The sequence below is a fragment of the Dermacentor silvarum genome, chromosome 8 (assembly GCF_013339745.2).
Source record: "Dermacentor silvarum isolate Dsil-2018 chromosome 8, BIME_Dsil_1.4, whole genome shotgun sequence".
NCBI lineage: Eukaryota > Metazoa > Arthropoda > Arachnida > Ixodida > Ixodidae > Dermacentor > Dermacentor silvarum.
In genome coordinates this window covers 24,960,286-24,981,730 of record NC_051161.1, presented here as the reverse complement: position 1 = coordinate 24,981,730, position 21,445 = coordinate 24,960,286, and the positions used below count along the sequence as shown (strand labels likewise).

Genomic DNA, 21,445 nt, shown 5'->3' with positions numbered 1-21,445 from the left:
ACGTGAGTGTAGCTAATAAGCGTGCCTCAAGGCACATGCAAAAGAAATGAATATTCAACGCACAGTGAGCGAAATGGTCAGACGTTTGAACAACTCGTGATTGCCTTTTCCAAGTATGTTAAGTTATACGCGCACACATACAGTTCTGCTAGTGCACTGTCATACCAAACGTCCCTGCGGGAAGAGCAGACTTAATGCTGCAAGGCTTTGAAAGCCATCGGCTTATTCTTGCATGCCCAAGCGCTGCCGCAAATAATGTCCTTCTTGTCAATCTTTTTTTTTCTACTTCAGCGCGGATGAGTATGTTTAATTTGTCAGATTAAGTAATTCTCGGCGAATGGCGCACGCTCAGCCTGAGTCTGAATTGTGAATGCGCTTAGGATTCGATGTTGAAGAGAAAACTGTAGAGAAGGCCTCGCTGAACAGAAATCTCACGATAGTTTGAGATTATAATGTTGTGCAGCGTACGTCATAAGGTAAAGGGAGCATTAAAGCGGTTAATCTAAAAAGGTAACCGATACTACCATGCTCGTGCGCTCCTTTTCAGTCAGCTTAAACATTTACTGTCTGCTTCATATCGGTGCGGATCCCACACGTAGTGAATAGGTAGGACATAAACTCCTGGAGCAGAACAGCCCGTCGATTTTATTGAACTACCGATGAATCTACGATGAAGTTGAGATACCATTATGAGTTGTAATAGTGCAGTCAATGAAATCTCTATAGGTGTAGTCTATGTACGTACAGATTTCCTTATTCTTAGGGGTGAGCAAATATTTGAAAATTTTGATACGAATGGGTCTGTTTCAAGTGCAAATATTCGATTCAAGATGATAAATTCGATTGCTTCGAATATTTGTCTCACTCTCTATCTCATCTTTCTATTCCCCGTTTCCCGTACCCCAGTGTAGGGTAGCCAACCAGACGCATTACTGGTTAACATACCCTGCCTTCTGTCTTTCTTTCCTCCTCCTACAATTCTGATTTCTTATTCTAATTCTTGCGCAATTGAATTCAAATTCTGGCCATTTGAGCCGGGCATTCATTTATGTTTGTGCATATTGAATAAAATATTTTTTTTGCTCACTGTATGCCTTGCCTTACTTTCGTCTTTGTGGCTTGTCAGCTTGCTGTTTCCTTCTTCTTTCCTTCCCCTTAACTTCAGCTTCCTATCTTTGCCTTCCTAAACAGTAGGCAGGCTTTGTGCCCCTCTTGGTAGCAGTTGTCAGCCTGCTCCTTCCCTAAGTTCTTTTCTGTGTGTGTATATGTGTTTTCATATAAATCAATCAATCGTTTATTTATTGTGCCCAGGAACAACCATGAGGTCTAAGTGCTGGCGCACGCATACATAAAAAAAAAAAAGAATAGAAGGGTCAATCAGTAAAACAAAACAACAAATAAAAATAAGTATTGGAAAAAGTGTACATACAACAAGGCGCAAAATAAATACGAAAGAAAAAGGAGGACAGGGGCAGTTGAACAATATGTGAAACTATACCACAACAAGGCAAAGCTCGGAAAAGAACAATGACAGCGAGTTGTGAAAAATATCGAGTACATGAAAGTAAGCGTTATAATACATATCTTGCTTAATATTTTTAGTTATACTTTTAGAATATAAAACTACTAAGTATTCGATTAGAATATTGAAGACCACGATTTTCTTAAATTATTAATTGTTTAAATTCGACAATTTCACTATTCGAGCACTCCTACTTACTCTGAAAGATAATGTTTCGTCGTCAAAACAAGATGCTTCCATGGCCGTTTCTTAAATGGATCAGTCATGGTTGTTTGTAACGATTTAACATTTCTTTTGACAATACAAGAGCCGCTATAAGGCATTGAAGAAAACAAGGTAAATAAAAGAGCGCAAGTATGCAGATGAAAACGTTGCTCTTCTGAGGTAAACGACAAGGAAATTACCCGTCTGCCCCAGGAACACGAGCGTAAAATTGAACGCACCTCTCAGGCTTTGTGAATAGATGTCAAACATAAAACGACCCACGCACTGTGCAACAGTAGAAATTATGAATATAAAGAGGCACAATACCTGCTGCACAAAGTAATAGAGAACTTGACAAGCGTTCTTTCTTTCTTTTTCTTTTTTTTTCTGACCTCACGAGTCAAGTTCCGCGGTGTATGGCAAAATAAGCCGGCGCTTTTAACGCTCCACAAGTTTGGAAAAGTTTCAAACGGTTCGTTTTTCTACAGCACAATTATGGCAGGTTGAAAGAAACGAGTAATAAAGTGGCAGAAAATTCTCGGCGATATTGTCTAAGGGCACACGTCACACCCTTTTTCTCGTCTGCTCAAATGCGTACAACATTTTAGTTTTGTTCTATAGGTGTTGCCAAAGTGGGAAGGGTGGCCACTTTGCCTTGAATGAACTAATCAATCAATCAATCAATCAATCAATCAATCAATCAATCAATCAATCAATCAATCGATGAATGAATGAGGGTGAGCCACCGGCATTCCAACATCCCCAGGTCGTCTCCTTCCAAGGACCACTGGCCAAGCGTAACGCTGTATGGATCGTAGCTGATTAGATTATCACCGATGTGTTCAGCAAGGCGTGGCCGACGTAGCTGCACATACTTGACGCGATAATTGCAACAGAGGGCGCCACTTTGTGACATCAAAAGAAAGCCATACAACATAAGCGGTCGCCTTGTTTGTGCGTTTATTGTGCCTTATACGCTGTTTTGCTTCGTATACCGCGCCGACACCTTTCTCGTACTGTTATGCCGCACTTGAGAAATATCAGCGAGTGTTTAACGAACGCGAAAATGAGCGTGCCGTGTCCATTATGAGCGTGGCTACGTCACTTCACAACGGGACGAGTATTATCTTATCAGCACTAGTGCTATCAACATGTGGAAATAATATTGAAAGTACGTATACCTGAGTCGAAGCGGTGTTGTCATAGAAAGTTCTGTCATAGTCAAACCTCTCGCACGGTTCCCATTCGATGTCGCTGGTCGCAGGCCACGACGATCCGTTTGCGGCGTTAGGACCGTTCAAGATTTGGTTCACTAAACTCGAGTTGAGGGCCGTGGGGGGAAACACCCTGCAGTTGTCTTCGCTGACAAGGGCAGCCCTCAGGACTAGCGCTTCGGAGGCCGTCAGGTTGTATGAGGCGCGCACAAAGTCCGGTAGCTGGCAGGTGTGCTTGGGCGTGGACAGCATGAAGATCTGGCTCATGAAGTATCCCGGCATGAGGATGGAAGCGGGGGCCAGGTATCCCCACACCAGCATTTTCTGGAACTTTCCCGTAGCCATCCGAGTTTTTCCAGGACATCTTCAAACTCCATGACTCGGCGGTTTCGGGTGCGGTCGCCACCTGGAAGAGAAGCAAGGACGGATACTGGAGTGCAGTCTCGGACGCCTTAGGCCTAAATTTACTTCTTCAAGAATGCCGCTTTGAGTTAGCACGCGTACTATCGTGGACCGTTGAAACGCGAACGGGAAAGTACAAAGTAAAAGATCTCTTACGGGGGGGGGACAACGTCGCAAAACGATGGTGTACGTCCAAAGCTAAACATTCAAGCATGGAGTATTGCTTATTTCACATGCTGTAGCTGAATTAGCAGTGAAGTAACGCGGTTGGCCCTAATTTGTTTTCGTTTCATTTGTCCACGACAGTAGTACATAGCTAACTGCCCTCTATCACCGTCGCCTGCATTCTCTCACCCCCTCTCTTTACCACCCTTTCCTGATGCGGATTGCAAGGCCGGTAATCTGGCCGATAACACTGCCTTTTCCGTAGTGAATTTTTCTCATTATTCATTATGCATTGTTACTCGTGTAAATGACCATACCCAGAGAACAAAATGGAGTGAAATTAGAGTAACTATACAGAGGACACTGAGCGACGAAAAGAAAAACCCGGAACCTCCTGCTGTGATGGTTACCTATACAAGGTGGTGTGAAAGAGGAGTATTTTTTGTTAAGAGACTCGTAATGAGAGACGAATGAAGATGCTTGTTAAGACTTGTGGAGGGATGGGCGTTGCCATGAGCGTCATGCGCTTTGCACTATCACGTGACAACGCCTTGCCACGGTCGCTGCAGCGGCAGAAAGGAATTCCCTGACGTAAAACTGTGATGCTAATACATTTTACTTTTCAGATCTCGTTCGCTGACGTCGATTAGGCACGCCTGCACGACAACGTTAGCGGGAAGGAATTGCCTACTGACGCTACTGGTGCGAGGACGTATGCCACTCAACGTCGGTTCCTGCAGATACCGAGAACGTAAGAAGGTCTGAGAAGTTATTCTTTATCGAAATTACTAACAACCAGCGACATTACCTTTTCAACTGGCTCTGCGATAACGAATGTTTTGTGGATGAATTAAGAACCAAGAGGGGCAGAACCGGAAACGCCCTCGCCCTCCTTTTTTTTCACTCCCCCGCACATGCAGACAAACACGCGCGCACGCACATTGCGTGCACAGGAGATAAACATCAGAGACAGACTGTTGGCTGTCATTAGAAAATGCCTGAAAGGAATATGAGCTCTTGGCTGCGCGCATATCAGACTGAAAAGAAAACGACGAACCGATATGAGAACTGCATCCTGACGGAATGAGCGCCTTCAAAATGCTCCTTCTGTGCAAGTATCCCCAGTGCATTGTGTCAAGGCTCTGCGGAAAGTGGTTGGTGTAGCGCTAGTCAGAAGGGAAGCTGCGTACCAAGTCTAGCGACTTGCTAGAAAAACCACATCATCAGTGGCCTCGGCGAATGCCGCACTTTTTTCCATACGAGAGTACGCGAAAAAACAACTTTTTTTTTTCAATGCCGCCTGCAATGAATGCCAGATGCCTACGACGTCGTTGATGTCTTCGTCTCCGGGGAAATTTCAAACGGTACGAACCTTTTTCATATGCTGGAAAAAAAAGATGCAAATACAGGACAGGCCGCTGAAAGTCACGGAATTCTGAATTGTCAGCCCTAGCGAGCATTATTCCGCGAAAGGAAGGACGAATTCATAGTTCAAGTTTCAACAAACGTGGCCATCTGCTTCGGTTCTCGTCGCGGGCATTTTTACGCCCTTCCAGGCACATTTTCATATAACACGTCTTGCATTCAGTGGAACCGTGCTGAATCATCCTCATAACGGCAAATCAAATACGGTGCATGATAAGGGAGAACCTGGAATATGCAGTTTGCCAGCGTGGCAGAGAGTTCCTTACGAGAAGCACTTGACTTCAAGTTAGATTTAGCAACCTGTCCTGTACTAAAACGGGGTTCGAGGATCGAATGTTGTTATGCGCTAGGTTCTACCGACCGTCTTCTTCATCTGCGTGCTGAGACCTACGAACATCGCATAGACGCTGCTTCATTATTTTTTTTTCTTGTACTCTCGTGTGCAAAGGTACAAACCACTCAGCATTTTCCAAGTCGCGAAGGGCATCACTGAGGGAATAGTTACCGTTTATTCTTGTTTAAGGCGTAGTCATACGCCTGAACTACATCTGCAAGTAGAACGGACGACAAACATTCTTGCTAGGGGATGCCAAAATGGAGGTGGGAACCACAGGATCCGCAATGGAGGGTTGTCCGTTAATTTTGAACACGAGCGCACGTACTGTAAACGCGGCTTAAGAAGGACTTTAAACCACACCATGCTTGATTCGTCTACTGCTTCATAAGAGCCACGCCTCAAGTTCACGTAACACCTTCCTTTTGTTCGGGCTGCATAGTCAGGCAAATTGGATGTGTGGTTTGACAGTCCGAGACCACGCCGCTCTACCACGTCACTTCTCTCCTTGCGTGAAACTGTAGCGTGCATAGAATGGGCTAGCGAATTTAGCAGTTATTCACATTGCGTAACTTGTCTTTAGTATTGTCAGGATATTAAATGCGACTAGCATTCTTTGGGAACTTCGCCCAGTTTACGGTAAGTTTGCCCGTTTGTTGGTGTCTAACCGTTTTCCCGCGAACTTCGATCACTGGGTGTACTATCATGGGGATGATACCCATGGTCCAATGGGTATCACCGGACTTGTGTGCTAAGGGAACCGGGTTCAGAACCAACCGTTGGACTAACTTGCGTGAACTTGATATGTAACACTGGGTATATGTGCCGCTATTGAATGAGCCTCTTTGACGCCATCTTGGGTCACTGGGTATGTGCCAGCGTCCGCAAGCAGCAGTGCTGCTTGCACTGCTACGTGTACTGCTGCTTGCGTCCGCAAGCAGCGTACGCAGGCAGCATTTGTCGCCATACCGCCGCCTTCGCGTCGGCGTCTTCTGACCGTCGTAATTCCATTGTTGTCACGCCGTCTTGGTGACGCTGCTGCTGTCCTATCGCTGTCATAATGTCCACATCAGCAATATACTGCGGATGTATTGCTGGTGTGTCCGTTTGATTTCGGTGGTCCGCAGAAGCTATCCGCTTACATTGACAATCATTTTCGAAGGTTTCTGATTATTTGCAGCGAAAGCTTTATATGGCTAGGCGAAACGAAAAACAGTTCGTTTCATGTTTTTCTAAACGTCTCCATTGGCTGCGCCGTCAGTTACGTCGTTCTCTACGTCGCACCCAAGCGCGCGCGCCATTGGCAGCGCCGTTAGTGACGTCGTTCTCTGCGTCGTACCTGCTCTGCCCACAACGCCGGCTCCTCGGCTCGCCGTTGTCGCATGCGTTCGATATCTCGAGCTAGCTCGGCGTCGTGGTTAGCAGCGTCCGCCCACCATTAGCGCTTGCGTTCCCCTTCGCGATTTCAACGTGGACGTTTCGTCGCAGCCGAAGACAAAGTGCCGTCGTGGTTAGCAGCATTCGCCCGCCATTGGCGCTTGCCTTCCACTAGAAACACAAACATGTAACCCAAAAAACTGTCGCAGTTTCACCCGAAAGGCGAAGCATCGATTGCGATAGCAAATTAGTAGAGAGCTATACGGAGTAAGGATAGCAGTTTTATCAGCTGTATAAACTTGGACATGCAGCAGCACCAGCAACACGCAGAAATGTTGTCGACGCCGTCGGCGTTTTGCCCGCGTTCGCACCGAACGCGCGCAGCGTTGGTGACTGTTGCCGGTGCTCGGATGTTTTCGACGAGATCAGAATGGGACACTCGTCGAGCTGCGTCGGAAATCTTACCCACCTTCTCGCCTCGCAACGTTTTATTGCGATAGCAAATATATGGACACTCCAAAGCAGATTTCTGCCGTCGCCGTCGCCGTGAGGTTCTGTATGACGTCAACGGCGATAAAATCGTCGCAGCGCTCTGGACGCTGTATGTGCGAGTGAAAGGGCGCGAGGGATGCGCGCTTTCACGGGGAGCGAACGCACGTCGGAGAGCAAACGCGCGTTCTGCGCCGTGATATGATGATAAGTGGTTCTTGAGGGAAAGGGAAAGGTTGGCGCTATCTTCTGCAGCCCTTGAGGGAGCACGGCTCAGCGCCAACGCGCCGTGCTCCCTGAAGGGCTGCAGAATTAAGCGTCTCTTTCCTCCTTTCCATATATAGAGAGTAAACGCAACTTTTTCCGTCGCGCGAAAGGCTGTGGGGGACGGGAGGGAGGGAGGGAGGGGAGGCGACGTTTAGCTCGTTTGGTCCGAGTCGTCAACGCAGCCTCACCTCCGGGGGCTGCATTGCTTAGTTTCCCGAGAAGCGGCCCGCGTAGGACGGGGACGAGGGACGTCGAGGTGTAGGCGAGCGGGACTGACGGCGTTGCGACGAGGGCGAGCGGCTAGTGGTGTTTCCCCGAGAGGGAAGGCCGGCATGGTATGGTTCAGAAAGGGGCGGCAGAGACCGAGGGTCTCGGTCGAAGCGGCGATCAGCGTATGGTCGAGGCGAGGAGTACCAGTGGCTACTACGGCAGTGGCGGGAGATGTGACCGACCCGGGAGCAAGCAAAGAAAATTGGCCTGTCATCCGGTGTTCGCCACTCAGAGGGGTTCCGATATCGATTCGGGAACGACTGGCGAGGTGCAGCAGAGGCAATGACAGGAGCGGTAGGGGTGGGACGTGGGCGGACGGCAGACTGGATATCCATGTTTGCAATTTCTTGGCGGACAACAGCTTGAATGAGCGAGATGGTCATGTTTTCGTGCGTATGGGGACAGTGAGAACTTGGAGCCATAGCCTCAAGTTCGCGGCGGATGACCTGTGTCAAGCTTGGCGTGGCAGGCGGATGTGATGCCGGAGGGTCGTTACAGGAGGAAGTAGCAGCCGTATTGGGAAGTCGGTCGAAGCGTTGTACGATGCGTTTGCTCTTCGCTTGCTCAAAATTCCGGCATTCCTTTATGATGGATAGGAGGTTGAACGCATCGTCCGCGATGCCCTTCAAGATATGTCCAACCCTATCGGCCTCCAGCATGTCCGCGTCCGCTTTACGGCAGAGAGCCAGAACGTCTTGAATAGTACGCGACGTACGATTCAGTTGGTGTCTGGACACGAGACGCTAGCTCTTGCTTGGCCTCCATTTGACGTCCCACAGGTCTTCCGAAAAGATCGCGTAGCTTTTCCTTGCAGGAGTCCCAGCTTGTAATTTCGGTTTCATGCGTCTCGTTCGCGGTTCCTCCCAAGTAAAATATCACGTTGGCCAGCAAATGTGTGGCATTCCACTTGTTGTGCTTACCGACGCGCCCATACGACGTCAGCCAGTCTTCGACGTCGACCTTGCCAGTGCCAGTGAAGATTCCCGGGTGACGTAGCTGGGTTAGTACCACTTCCGCCGGTGTCTGAACGGCGGAGGCAGCGTCAGCGTCGGAGGCAGCGTCAGTAGCCATAACAGCGGAACCGATGTGACGCCCGCTGCGAAGATCCAGGGCCGGCTTGTGGCGAGATTACCCAGCACCTCCACCAAAATGTTACGGGGCGAAAATATATGTATACACAATATATACAGTTAGAGGGTTGTAGCTCTGTGGCCAGGGTGACACCATCTACCGAGCTCCGAGACACTTCAGCCTCTTCTTCTCCAACCAACGTCATTTTGTCCACAGCGGTACAAACTCGTACGTGACAATATGTAATATATTCATCTCTGAATGGCGCTTTCTGTGATTCATTTGGTTATTGTTGAGATATTAGGTTAAATAGAATATGTGCCATGCAATACTATTCGGAAATACTGATTTGTATAGGTGGCTATTTCGAACATTGCAGAGGTTTACGTGTAAATCTATAAATATACCCAGAATAACTGCGGTGGTCATGTAAGATAGGAACTAGCTCGTGGTTGTGTGTAAATATTACTGCTCTTAAAAATTGTACTTAACCCATATATGCCCGAACTTGGGTAAATTAAGGAAAGTGATTTATTTTCCCGTAATAATTGCTTCTGGGACCTCAGAAAGCAGAATCAACCTTTTATTCAAAAAAATTTTCTTTCGAACTGTTTTTGTAGCCCTCCTACATATAGGACACCGCTGTTTGACCGACCGCAAACAAAAAAACTTTTGCATATATTACAATGATATTGTTTTCAGAGCATATTCAATTACTCAGAAATAACTGACCAAAATTTCGACAACATCAATAATAATTTGAATTTATATTTCATTTTGCATCATTTGCATTTTCTTCCGCGGCATGGCGTTCATCGAAGCTCCCGCGGAAATACAATTTTGCGACTGAAAGCACGTGGCGCGGAGTGCTCCGGCGCTAACCAAGACTTGCACGCGAGAAGGGTAGGGCCTCAGAAACACCCGCGTGGGGCCACTAGCTTTTTTACAAAAAAAAAAAAAAAATGTTCGAGTTATTTGGAAAATTTTCAGCGTCCTACATATAGGACACTGGACATATACGGGTTAAAGCCGTAGTAGCTACATCATGTCTAGTGTATAATTGTGTGCAATAGTGTGCAAACAGATACCAGTATATCAAGAAAAATGAATGGTGTTACGCCAGTGAATTGTAAAAATGTAGAGATGACAATAAACTTCTCTTGCTGTAGCTACATCATGTACGCGTGCCTACGGGTTAATAAATTTTCTTGTCAGCTACATCAGTAAGCTATTATGAATGCAATAAGCGTGGGATACTTTAAAGGAAAGGTGGTAGGCATGCATAGCAGCTAGCAGGAAACGCAAAAGAGAGTGAGCAGCTTTGTGAGTGCCTGAGCAGGATAAGAATAGTACAAGATGGAGGCTCCCTAACACAGCTAATGTACGAGTACCTAGATCTCCAGCTTGAACGATACCATAGGCTTATGAGCTGGCACTCTAGTACCTCTGCAAAGGCGTGGATGACGAACAGGCCAATTTCTGATTCTGAAGTACTGCGGCTGGCTCGTACGTCCAGCAGGACGCAAAATGGCAGCTCTTCTATTGAAAAGGTTATAATAGAAGATGGGCACAGAGAGCGGTGCGAGACGAGATACCGAAATAATATTTTGGAATTGGTTCTCAGACGCATTCTCATCGGAAAATATTTACAATGCCCAACTGTTAGGTGAAGAAATATATGGTTTTTGTAATAATCTACCCCACGTGGACTACACAGAAGGCAAGAATTTATTGTCTCCAACAAATCTGCAAGACGTTTTAGGGGCGAAGCTCCTTAAAGCGGCACCCGTTCGTCCCTCGTCGTAGTAGTAGTGTGTAACCAGTCTGAGAAAAATGAGAAAAAAAATTCCGAAGTTGTGTCCGTAGCGCGGAATCGAACCAGGGACCCCTCGCTTCCGAGCGCGCGGCGTTAGCCCACTACGCCACGAAGCACACATAGACACAAGCACCACGATGGCAATAAATACCCAACATTAACGAAAGGCCGCGTTTCTAGCGCGTTTCTAACGCGTTTGTGCTAGCGCGTTACGGCCCGTGTAAGAAGCTGGTGTAAGACGCTGTGGCCTCTCCGCCTTACCTTCAACGCGTTTCGAACGCGCTGCCCAAGGCGGTGGCAAGTCAAGTTCAAGTCGAGGAGCGTTTATGAATACGGGGGGTATACTCTCTCAGCAGTCATGTGATGGCGTCGGCAAACGCGGTGCACGTTCCGGCATGTGTAAATGGCTGCGTAAGACGCTGTGGCCGCTCCCCCTTACTAGAGAGTACTGCACGACTCTAACGCGTTTGTGCTAGCGTCCCCTTAAGCGGGAGATCCGATGATTCCCTCCGGAGCTTCGCCCACTCATCATCATTCACCCCGTGGATATGCTGTGATTTTTTTGATGTTATCCGATCTATGAACAGTGGATCAACACCCAGTACAGATGGCTTACCAGTCGAATTTTGCCGGTCCTGCTGGCCAGAAGTAAGCACTGCTTTGGTATCTCCTCTTAACGGGATTCTTGCACGGAAAGGTATTCCTAAATCGTTTAATTGGGGCCGCGTGATACTCTTGCCAAAGCCAGACTCCATCCTTGCAGAACCCTCATCCTGGAGGCCCATAACGCTGCTCAACGCAAACTACAAGATATTGACAACCCTTCTTGTAAATCGCATGAAGGTATTATTACCTAAAATAGTCAGTGTGCATCAAACATGCTCCGTGCCTGGTCGGAGTATATTTTCATGTCTCCACTTAACACGTAATATCATACAATACACGACAGTACGTGAAGCTTCAGGAGTATTGGTAAGCTTAGACCAAGCCAAAACGTTCGACCGCTTAGAACACCCGTACTTGTTTGAGGTGTTACGATGTTATAACTTCCCCGAAGAGTTCGTAGATATCCTGCGGATGTTGTATTCGGGAACAACAGCTGAGCTACTACTTAACAGCACTTTGACTCCTAGGCTTGATGTGACAAGGGGAGTGCGGCAGGGCTGTCCTTTTTCACCTATATTGTTTGTGCTTGCGATTGACCCATTGTTAAAGCGTTTTAGCGAAAGCTCGCTCTTAAGCGGTCTTCCTATGCCGGGAACGGGGTGCATAAAAGTGTCAGCATATGCGGATGACATTACTTTGTTCTTACGGGATGGGGACAGTCTTGTCGAGGTATTTCGTATTTATAATCAATGTGCATCATTGTCAGGGGGTAAACTAAATATGAGGAAATGCGAAGCATTAAATTTAGGACGCAGTGCAATAACATTACCAGGAAGCATTAAATAAAGCGAGCATATGCAAATATTAGGCATAAAATTTTCTACAAGTGGCGTTTCACCTCACACGTGGCGAGACATTATCAGCTCCATTAAAGCACAGTCGGAAGCAGTGACTGCGTCGGCACTGCCGCTAGCAGAAAGGGCTTTCTTTATTAAGAATGTATTGTGCAATAAACTGTGGTTTGCTGCAAGAGTGGCTCTTCCGCCGCCACGAACAGTACGCGAAGTAAACACGCACATTTTCTCGTGGTTCTGGCTAAACAAGTCGCAATACGTAGCACAACAATTTTTGCGTCTGCCGAAAGCCAACGGAGGATGGAGCTTGCCGTGTACAGTTCCATTTGGTAGGCTGCTGTGCACTAAAGGTAGATGTGACCTACTAGATGATGACGAGTACCCAGGTAGGCCACTGCTCCTTTATTGGCTGGGTAATTACCGTTGAACGCTTATGCTGCAAAGTACAGGCAACTTGCTTCCAACAGCGGTAACGCCAGCACCGCAGTATGCGGCGGCTGCGCGCTTACAAAGCCAGCTTGTGCAACTACGGAATACAAAGTGGCGTACGACACCAGTTTCAAGGCTTTGTGAAATGTTGTGTGAGACGGCTGTGCCTCCAGGGACAGCTACTACAAAAACATGGATAGCCGTTTCTTCACCTGATTTACGTTTTAAAGTGAAGGATTTTCATTAGCAATATCAGTGGGTCATATTCTACGTACAAGAGACAGACTTGAACGCTGGGATATGGTAGCGAATGATAAATGCATACATTGCGCACAAACAGAGACCAACATGCCTGTAGTAAGGAGTGCGTTGTAGCACGCGCCTTATGGAAGCAGGTTGCAAGCTTATTTGGAATATCCATCGGGCGGGCACCACGGCGGCGAGATCGGTTTGCGAGTCTCGTCTACCACAGCGTTAGCTACGTTTTGTGGTTCTTCCACAACATTGCAGAACGATCCCGGCAGCCAAATAGAGCAATGTACCCCAGAGTGCGCAAACTACGGGTGATAATATGGGGTCATCTTGAAGAACAGCTGTTAAAACTAGGTGAAACAGAGTTACTTCGCCACTGGTCAACGCGGTATCTAACCGTGTCTCGCGGCAAAGTTTTGCTACTGCCAGAATAATGCCCAAAATTTCTTTGCCTGAGTAGCGACTGTTCGTGTGTGCCTCGGGGATCATTCATGAATCCGAGGCTGACATTTATGATTTTGCATGTGCATTGCCATAGTGGTTTTATGTGCGACAAAGCCAGTGTCAAGCAGACACCATTCACTTTTTTTGTTCGCCCATTTGTTTTGTTTTTATCAAGTACGATGTGCAGTACGTTATATTGTGCTCTACGTTCATACAATAGTTGTACGCGGGCCTACTGGTTAATAAATTTCCTTGTAAACTCCGCAACGAAGCTAAGTGCCCATGTATTTTCAAGAATGTTTTTGTCGAAATAAATTTATCTCGACTGCGGAATGCCATCTGCAGTTGCGTAAGGCTCTGATTCACACAGCCGGGAGAGAGATCAATCGCGAGACTGATAAGACAAAACGGAAACACATCACACGCTTACCTGAAAGTGTCTGCTTCCTTCTTTTCCTATAGAGAAGTGGTGCTACCTTTCAAAGGCGCACTCCTGAAAGGTCACGGGCACGAAGCTTCAAGCCACAGGCAGCCAGAGCAAAAGAGATATTGGGCGCAGAGCCACACCACGAAGGGGACACGCAGCCGCGCGTGTAGATGCAACGGCTCCAGTAACGACCACTCCTGACTATCTCCAGGAGGGGCCGTCGAACAGCTTCGGCGACTGACTGACACGCGCGATTGAGGTTTCCTGATTATGGCCGCGGCGAAGAAGCGCCAGCGCGCGCGGCGGGCAACGCTGCTTTATTGAAGATGGAAGATGTCCGCCAGCGTTCAATAACCTGGCACCCTTGCCCACTCCCGGTCGCGGAGCACACGCGTAGAGTCCCCCGTCAGGCACTCGACACGGTGACACCGACGTGAACTGGATCAGGGCGGCGCGGCAGATAGATACATGCACCGATTAGATGGATGGGTCGGGGAGGGAGCATATTTTTTCTTCGAGTAGCTGGGCCTTCCGAGCAGCAAGTGCAAGGGTCTAAAGTAGCCATCATTGTTCGCGAAGCAGAAGTGGTTGTGGGAGGGGGGGGGGCGGTATTACGAAATGGTTCGCGCACGCGGGCCCAGCGAATCGCATGTTTCGAATGCATCGCCCGACTATTCACCGCTGCCCCATATCGCCGCACAGAATGCGTTGCCCGAACAGCGCTACGCGCGCCAAATTTCGACTTGTAATTTGATAGTGGCTCACTGCGAATCGAGAGTCGAAACACACACTGAATTCAGTATGCTTATTATTCATTTATTTCGCTTTTTTTTAGGTGCGAGGAAACCATCGAGCACCTATTGTGTACCTGTCGTCGCTAAGACATACAACGCCTCTTTCTCAGGACAATTTTAAACCGACCGGACTCGAGACCGTTCTCTGAGTCGAAGATACTCGGACCGTGGCCACACCCACCACTGGCACAAAAAGCGATTCGTGCACTAGTACACTATTTGAAGTGCACCGGTTTAAAAGGGCGCTTATAGTGTCCATGTGCATCGTCCCACGTGTACTCAGTACTCACTCTCTCCCTCTTTTCCGCTTTCTATTCCCCCTTTCCCTTCCCCCAGTGTAGCGTAGCAAACCGGACGCTCGTCTGGTTGACCTCCCTGCCTTCCCTCTCCTTGCTCTCTCTCTCTCACTTTTTTTATTAACTCTATGCAAGGAGGTGTTGGTCTCTGTTAAAACAGCCACATGATCTGCAGTGTATGGCCAATTGGGTGGAAGAAGCGCCCGAAAGTGAAAGCTCATTTTCTCGAAGCCGCACATTCAGACTCCACTCCGCTTGGCCGACGTGCTCTTTGCCGCGTGATAGTGGTATGACGTACGCAACGGCAATCGCGCGAGGCACCTATTTGTGCAAATTATTGACGGAACATCGATTTACTTTGCCTGCACTCTGGGATAATGATCTATCAACCAAGCAGCAAACCTTGCCTTCTTCATTTAGAGCATAAAACACCGCATTTATGCCGTATGTTGGACCAACGGTTTTTGAACCAAGGTTCTCTAAACTACGTGCTGTTTGGTGCACATATGGTATGACCGCTCGATTGTGCTCCTAGTTCAACTTTTGTCCATCAGGCTCACGGCGATGAAGGCGCTTAACATCAGTAATACATTTTTCTAACAAAGGAAAGATCGCGCTGCTTGGAAAACCAGCAAATTCCATGCAAGCAACCTGTGCATCAAAAGCACGTGTCATGAGTAAATTCGCTTGCAAAAGAGTAGTATTGTTAAAACGGGCTCAGATTATTGCGCAAGAAGCACCGAATAGTACATACGATTCAAGTATTACCTTGAACACCAATAAGGTTCGCCCGTCCCAACCGCTACAGAAAGCAGCCGGTAAGGGAGGGTTGCCGCCTGTTGCCCGCATAGAATTTCTCACTATATTACCTGAGCAACTCTATGACTGCCCGCTCCTGGAACACGCGGCAGCCATCCCTGAAACGGTGTCTGCAGCTGCCGGCAGGCGGCGATACAAGTTTAAGCTTGCGCCGTCACAGCAGCAGCTGGAATACCCATAAACGAAGGCAAACTTGCACTTTTATCCTAAAAACCAAGCAATTAGCTGTGGCAATGTTGCACTGAACGAACGTGGACTCCAATATGCGACCCTTCTGCAAAATTTCAGCAAGAACAGTGCAGCGGTAACCGCAAAATCTTTTTTCGAACATGCTAAGCGAAATATGCGGGACCCTGTATTGTAAGATAATGTAAGTTCTCTATTTCACAGTGTTGTTTGTGAGCATGCTTCTAGACGTGTGAGAACGTATAAATGCCTAGGAGTTTCAAGCATTGAAGCACGGCCATTGAGCGATGACTTTTCATTTTCTTGTAATGGCACTATATCACGTCCCGTATGCTGTCGCTTTTGTTGACAGGAAGGTTTCTTCGTTGAAAATGGCACAACGCAAGAGGCATCGGACGAGTCGGTCATGCCTCAGTCTGCAGGCGTTGTAGTTCGATGGTCTTCTCGTCGTTTTCTTCGACACGCCTGGACCGCTTCGAGGATTCCTCTATCCTGTTCACAGAACAGACATGCCGAAAGTTTGTTACTATGAATACATATGGCAGGGGTCGTCACATCTTGATACTCACCGCCTTGACACTTACACACTGGTGATGGTAAGACATTTTATTATGAATTGCCCCATCCTGCTTCACTAAAGCGCACTTCTGCATAACAAGCGCACTTCTGCATAACATACTAACTAGTTATGCGCACTGTGCATAACTAGATGCACATGAACACTATAAGCGCACTTCTGTCGTGTCACGGACATGCATAACTGCATGTCCGTGACACGACACCCACAGACAACGCTTAGCATGTGAGGTGACTTAGTGATATTAGACCACAGGCCCTTCAGCCTCAGGAAGATCTTAGGCCCTTGGCCAACATACTCGTTGCAAAGACGAGCGTTACTGGCCCTTCAAAGATTCCTAGAAACGAGCAATATTTTTGGAAACTATTGAGTAGAGTGTTTTATTTGTGACAAGCTCACTCATAGGACTTTTCTGACCCGATTTTGGCTACTTAAATTCCTGGTTTCATGTACCTTCATTTGAATCGAATCCGAACTTTCTTATGTGCCCCGATTCTAATGTAGTTGTGTGACCGGACTTTGTGTTTACTTTAGAGCACCCATGTGACGGGGCTTTGCGTTGCTGTCTTTATGAGTTAACTTTCAGGTTTAGTGTGGCATTAGTGTACTTATATGTCTAGACTTTGTGTAATTGTGATTCGATCGGACTTGACTTTTAGTTTTAATGCGTTGAAGTTAATTCTTATTTTTTAACTTTTCTTATATCTCTGTGCGAAAAGCAGTAGTCGGCACCAATGAAATGCGGCAACATCTCCTATGTACCATACAATAAAAAATATGAGAATCTTCTCAATGAGCGGACTCCATTTACATTTTCTTGCGTATATGACATCCAATAGGTTCAATATGTCCTTTAAGAAAAGGTAGGGTCCTTTTTAACCAGGGGAGAGCAAAGGAAGAAAGAAATTGCAGTGTAACTAAAGAGACTGATGCCGGTTGGCTACTGTACACGGATGAAGGGGTATGGAGGAGCGAAATAGATATATATGTAGAGAGAATACGAACTGTTCGCCGGCGTTGCAGGAGACACACGCCAACAAGGTCATGTTGAAAGGAACTTTACAAGCGTGTAGTCAGGCCTACGTCGCGAAAGGACTCCACCGTGGCATCCAAATCACCTTGCACACTAACCATGAGAAAAAAAAAAAAAGAGAGTGAGAGAAACACGAGAATAAGATGTACCAAGCTCCATACACTTCTGCACGACGTTCCTGTCAAGTGGAGAAGCTCCTGCAGGAGCCTGTGATTTTTTTTTATTGTTATATTTTTGGTCTTATTGTGTTAGGCTGGTGCGTTAGCTTAACTTCGAGGGCGCTTTGCCTGTTATTTAAGCGTGGTTTCTCACCTGTTGAACGAGAAGAATTTTTGATCATTGCCAAATTTCTCGGCGTCCTCAACAGTCTGGCAGAGCGGGTAGCCCTTAGTCTCCGGTAGCCAGGCCGCCGCGATCCCTGCAGCCATTGTCACCACGGCGAGGAAGAGGAACGGGATCCAGGCGCCGTACTTCCCCTGCGTCACGTCGGGCGCTCTCAATTGTGATAATAATAATAATAATAATAATAATAATAATAATAATAATAATAATAATAATAATAATAATAATAATAATAATAATAATAATAATAATAATAATAATAATAATAATAATAATAATAATAATAATAATAATAATAATAATAATAATAATGACAGGTATGCGGCCCACAGCGATATGGGACGGTGAGAAATAAACGTGCTGATATGCACTATGACTTCAGACAGATCGACAATGGAAAAAGGAAAGGCAGGGAGGTTAACCAGAATATAAAATTCGGTTCAGTCAACCAAAAATAGTCATTGAGCTAACTGCAGTGGGTCAAATGGAGTTTTGAAAGAATACATTTACCAGTCCAAACTTGTTATTTCTACTCAGTGTTCCCTTTAGCGGACTCACCAGGTAGACGATGTAAGGCACCGATACAGTGAAGATCGCGGCCAGGGAAGGGAGGACACCCATCGATAAGGAACGTAGCGGCGTGGGGAACAGCTCGTCCGACTGCTGGTACATCATCATGTACGCCGCCGTGGTGGAGAACTTGGCCACGATCGAGGAGACGACGTGCACCGTGCCGGCTGCGTTACAGGCAGTGTAACCAGGCAAGTTTAGTCATCAAGGGAGCCAATTAAGACGAAAGTGGGAGAGGCGTTCATATTTCACTATGTATGACCAATGGCATGGCCGCGTTCAAGAACCGCGATCTTTTAATACCGGGTGTCCGAGCTTACACAGAGTCATTATTTTTTTTTTAGTTTGTTCTGTAGGGACAGAACAAACTGTATGCCCTTAGCATCCGCTTGGAGACGCCTGCAGTATTATTGCGATAGCAATTATATGGACACTCCAGGCGCATTTCTGCCATCGCCATCGCCGTGAGGTTCCGTGTAAAGTCCAACGGGGATAATATCGTCGCCGCGCGCCGTATGCTGTATGTGCGAGTAAAAGCGTGCGAGGGTGAGCCGCCGATCGCGGCTCAATCTCGAGCGCGCAAGGGAGGGAAGCGGGAAGGAAGCGACCGTCTTCCAGTCGCGTGCAACGCTCCGGAGGGAGGGGAGGGAGAGCGGGGGAGGAGGCCGCGTACTACGCCACGCGCTTTCGCCCGGGCGGCTATATCTTGAAAGCCATCTGCGGCGGAGACTGACCCCCGTATTCAGAAATGCAACTTCGCTTCAAGTCCGTGCTTGACTTGATTTAAGTGACGCCTATTGTGAACGCGCCGAAGAAAACGCAATGACCGTCCAGAGCATGTTCACGCCAGGCGTCCTTTAAATCAAGTCAAGCATGGGCTTCAAGCTAAGTTGCGTTTCTGAATACGGCGGTGAGCCTTCCTCCCTGCGCTGCTTTCGCGGCTGAGTTCACGTTGATGCGAGCGGGGGAACGAAGGTCAATTCGCTCGCTCCTGCTGGCGCGCTTACTCACTCCAGCGTTTTGACAGCGACTTTCTGCGGTCATCGAGTGAGATGCGTTCATGTTTGATTGTGCGCGCGAGACACCATGCTTGTTCATTTAGTTAGTATGCGTTACAAGTTTATACAGCTGATAAAGCTACTATCCTTACTTCGTACCCGCCGGGGTGGCTCAGTCACCTAAGGCGCTGCGCTGCTGAGCACGAGATCGCGGGATCGAATCCCGGCCGTGGCGGCCGCATTTCGATGGAGGCGAAATGCAAAAACGCCCGTGTGCTTGCGTTGTAGTGCACGTTAAAGAACCCCAGGTGGTCAAAATTATTCCGGAGCCCTCCACTACGGCGTGCCTCATAATCAGAACTGGTTTTGGCACGTAAAACCCCAGAAAGAAGTATCCTTACTTCGTATAGCTGTCCACTAATTTGCTATCGCAATCGGTGCTTCGCCTTTCGGGCGTAACTGCGCCTTTTTTATGTGTCTTTACAAAGCTCGCGAAAAGCTCGCGAAACGTTTAAGAAGTCGTCACCGGTCCTCTGCCTGCTTGCCAAACAGGCTTTTTTTTTAAATGCGAAGCTACGGAAAAAGGTTGCACGTCATAAACAATTGAAAGTGAGGTTGCCCGATGTGATCAAATAATTTATTTTAATATGCCTTGCCGTTGGGCTAGTTGGTACATGTTACTTATAGTGAATTATACGCACAACATGAGAGGAAGAAAAAGCCGACAGTAGGACATGGAGTCCTGTTCTGCCGTCGGTTTTTTCTTCCGCTGATGCTGTGCGTCTAATTCACTTTAATGTATTGACGCTATTGACGTCAAATTAATAACTGAAAGTTAGTAACTTATTGCCACTAAATAATCAACGAATAAGAACACAATATCACTGGGGAATTCCTCAGGAGGTAACTCAAAACATACTAGTTGGTTTCGTCCACACAAAAGGCTTCGCTTGTTTGTTATAGCTTGTTGTGTAATCTGAAACACTGGTATATAGAATACCCAACAAATATATTTTTTTTTCATGCAGTTCTTTGCACCGAAGCAAATGCCACGCGCCTATCAGCATCTCGACAAGAATGGTCGCCATGCTGATGCCGCAACCGCAAACTGGAATTTCAACGGCAGTTGATAAGAGCAGAAACTGCACATACAGAATCACGGTATAGCTGGCCACCGAGAACTTTGATAAAATATATACGCAACAGAAATGGTTTCAATTACGCTGTATATATTCGTGAACAAACTAAAGAAAGATCAAAGACAATGTGAGTACTCACTGACTCTTTCGTTTGGAGGAAGAAATACGGGGGCAAAAAAGAATGAAGAAGCACGCGAGATCATGGAAACAAAGGAGACAGATTTAGCCGCTCTGGCGTTCTATTTTTTTTCGCGCGACGTGGACTTCCTGCTTCAGCGGTAATAAGCCTCCTGAGCTTATTGGAAGTTTGAGAGACACTGCAGTGGAGATAATTTGAAGACACACCTTTAATTAAATCGGCGAATCTCGGCGCATATACGAAAAAAAAAAAGAAACAGCGCTTCTGTACCTTTGAAATTGCGCAAAATTTAGACTGTATATGTTCATTTGGGCTACATGCATTTAACGCTCAGTTGTTTATTCTGTATCGGCTGTCTACATTAAATGCACAGCACTGTTCACAGGCGGCCTTTGGACTTGCGATATCGCATTTAATATAAGCCAGAAAGAGCGACAGCCTATAATTATTTGTAATGACTTCAAGTCGCCTAGCTTTCTCCAGGTGCTGGGTGATAATTATGCTTTACAGTGTGATCACATAAAAACTCAAGCATCACATACACCGCACAGACACGAACGTAGACTCTCAAGGTAATCCGAAAGCTTCGTTTAGCCATTATAAGCCATAGAATAAATATAGTGCGCGTATTACTACTGTTGTAGCCTAGTGGAGAGAGAGAGAGAGAGAGAATCATAAATGAAAGGCAGGGAGGTTAACCAGGACTGAACCCGGTTGGCTACCCTACAGTGGGGGAAGGGAAAAGGGGAGGGAAAGATTAGGTGAAGAGGAGAACTGTGGACATTGCCGACGTGGTAACTTTTTTTGCTCTATCAGTGACGGTCACTCGTAGCAACGCTTTTTGTGGCCTTTTGCAGCTGTGATATTCGAGGCCATGGTACCAAGATCTTGTTCAAGGTGAAGTGTTTTTTATCCGGCTGATTTAGAGCAGTGCAATCATCATGTCTTTCGTTTTCAAATGATGGGCAGTAGCACAGTAGGTGT

The 21,445-nt window shown here is 47.0% G+C and overlaps 2 protein-coding genes across 3 annotated transcripts in view; both read right to left on the bottom strand.

Moving 5' to 3' along the window:
• The window catches only part of LOC119460825 (organic cation transporter protein-like), a 93,897-nt gene extending 79,814 nt beyond the window's left edge, over window positions 1-14,083 (bottom strand). The window contains 1 exon segment of the mRNA XM_049673219.1: window positions 13,572-14,083. The gene's annotated coding sequence lies outside the window, so the exon portion shown is untranslated.
• Window positions 14,084-14,422: 339 nt separating this feature from the next.
• Window positions 14,423-21,445, bottom strand: part of LOC119460819 (carcinine transporter) — a 72,454-nt gene continuing 65,431 nt past the window's right edge. The window contains exons 8-10 of one of the 2 annotated variants that reach the window (XM_049671751.1): window positions 18,174-18,352; window positions 17,586-17,749; window positions 14,423-16,155 (exon numbers count right to left, since the gene is read on the bottom strand). In XM_049671751.1, the coding sequence (XP_049527708.1) occupies window positions 16,068-16,155; window positions 17,586-17,749; window positions 18,174-18,352 (431 nt within the window). In that variant the 3' untranslated portion in view covers window positions 14,423-16,067. The remainder of the gene's footprint in view (window positions 16,156-17,585; window positions 17,750-18,173; window positions 18,353-21,445) is intronic. The other variant, XM_037721917.2, reaches the window with a different exon arrangement.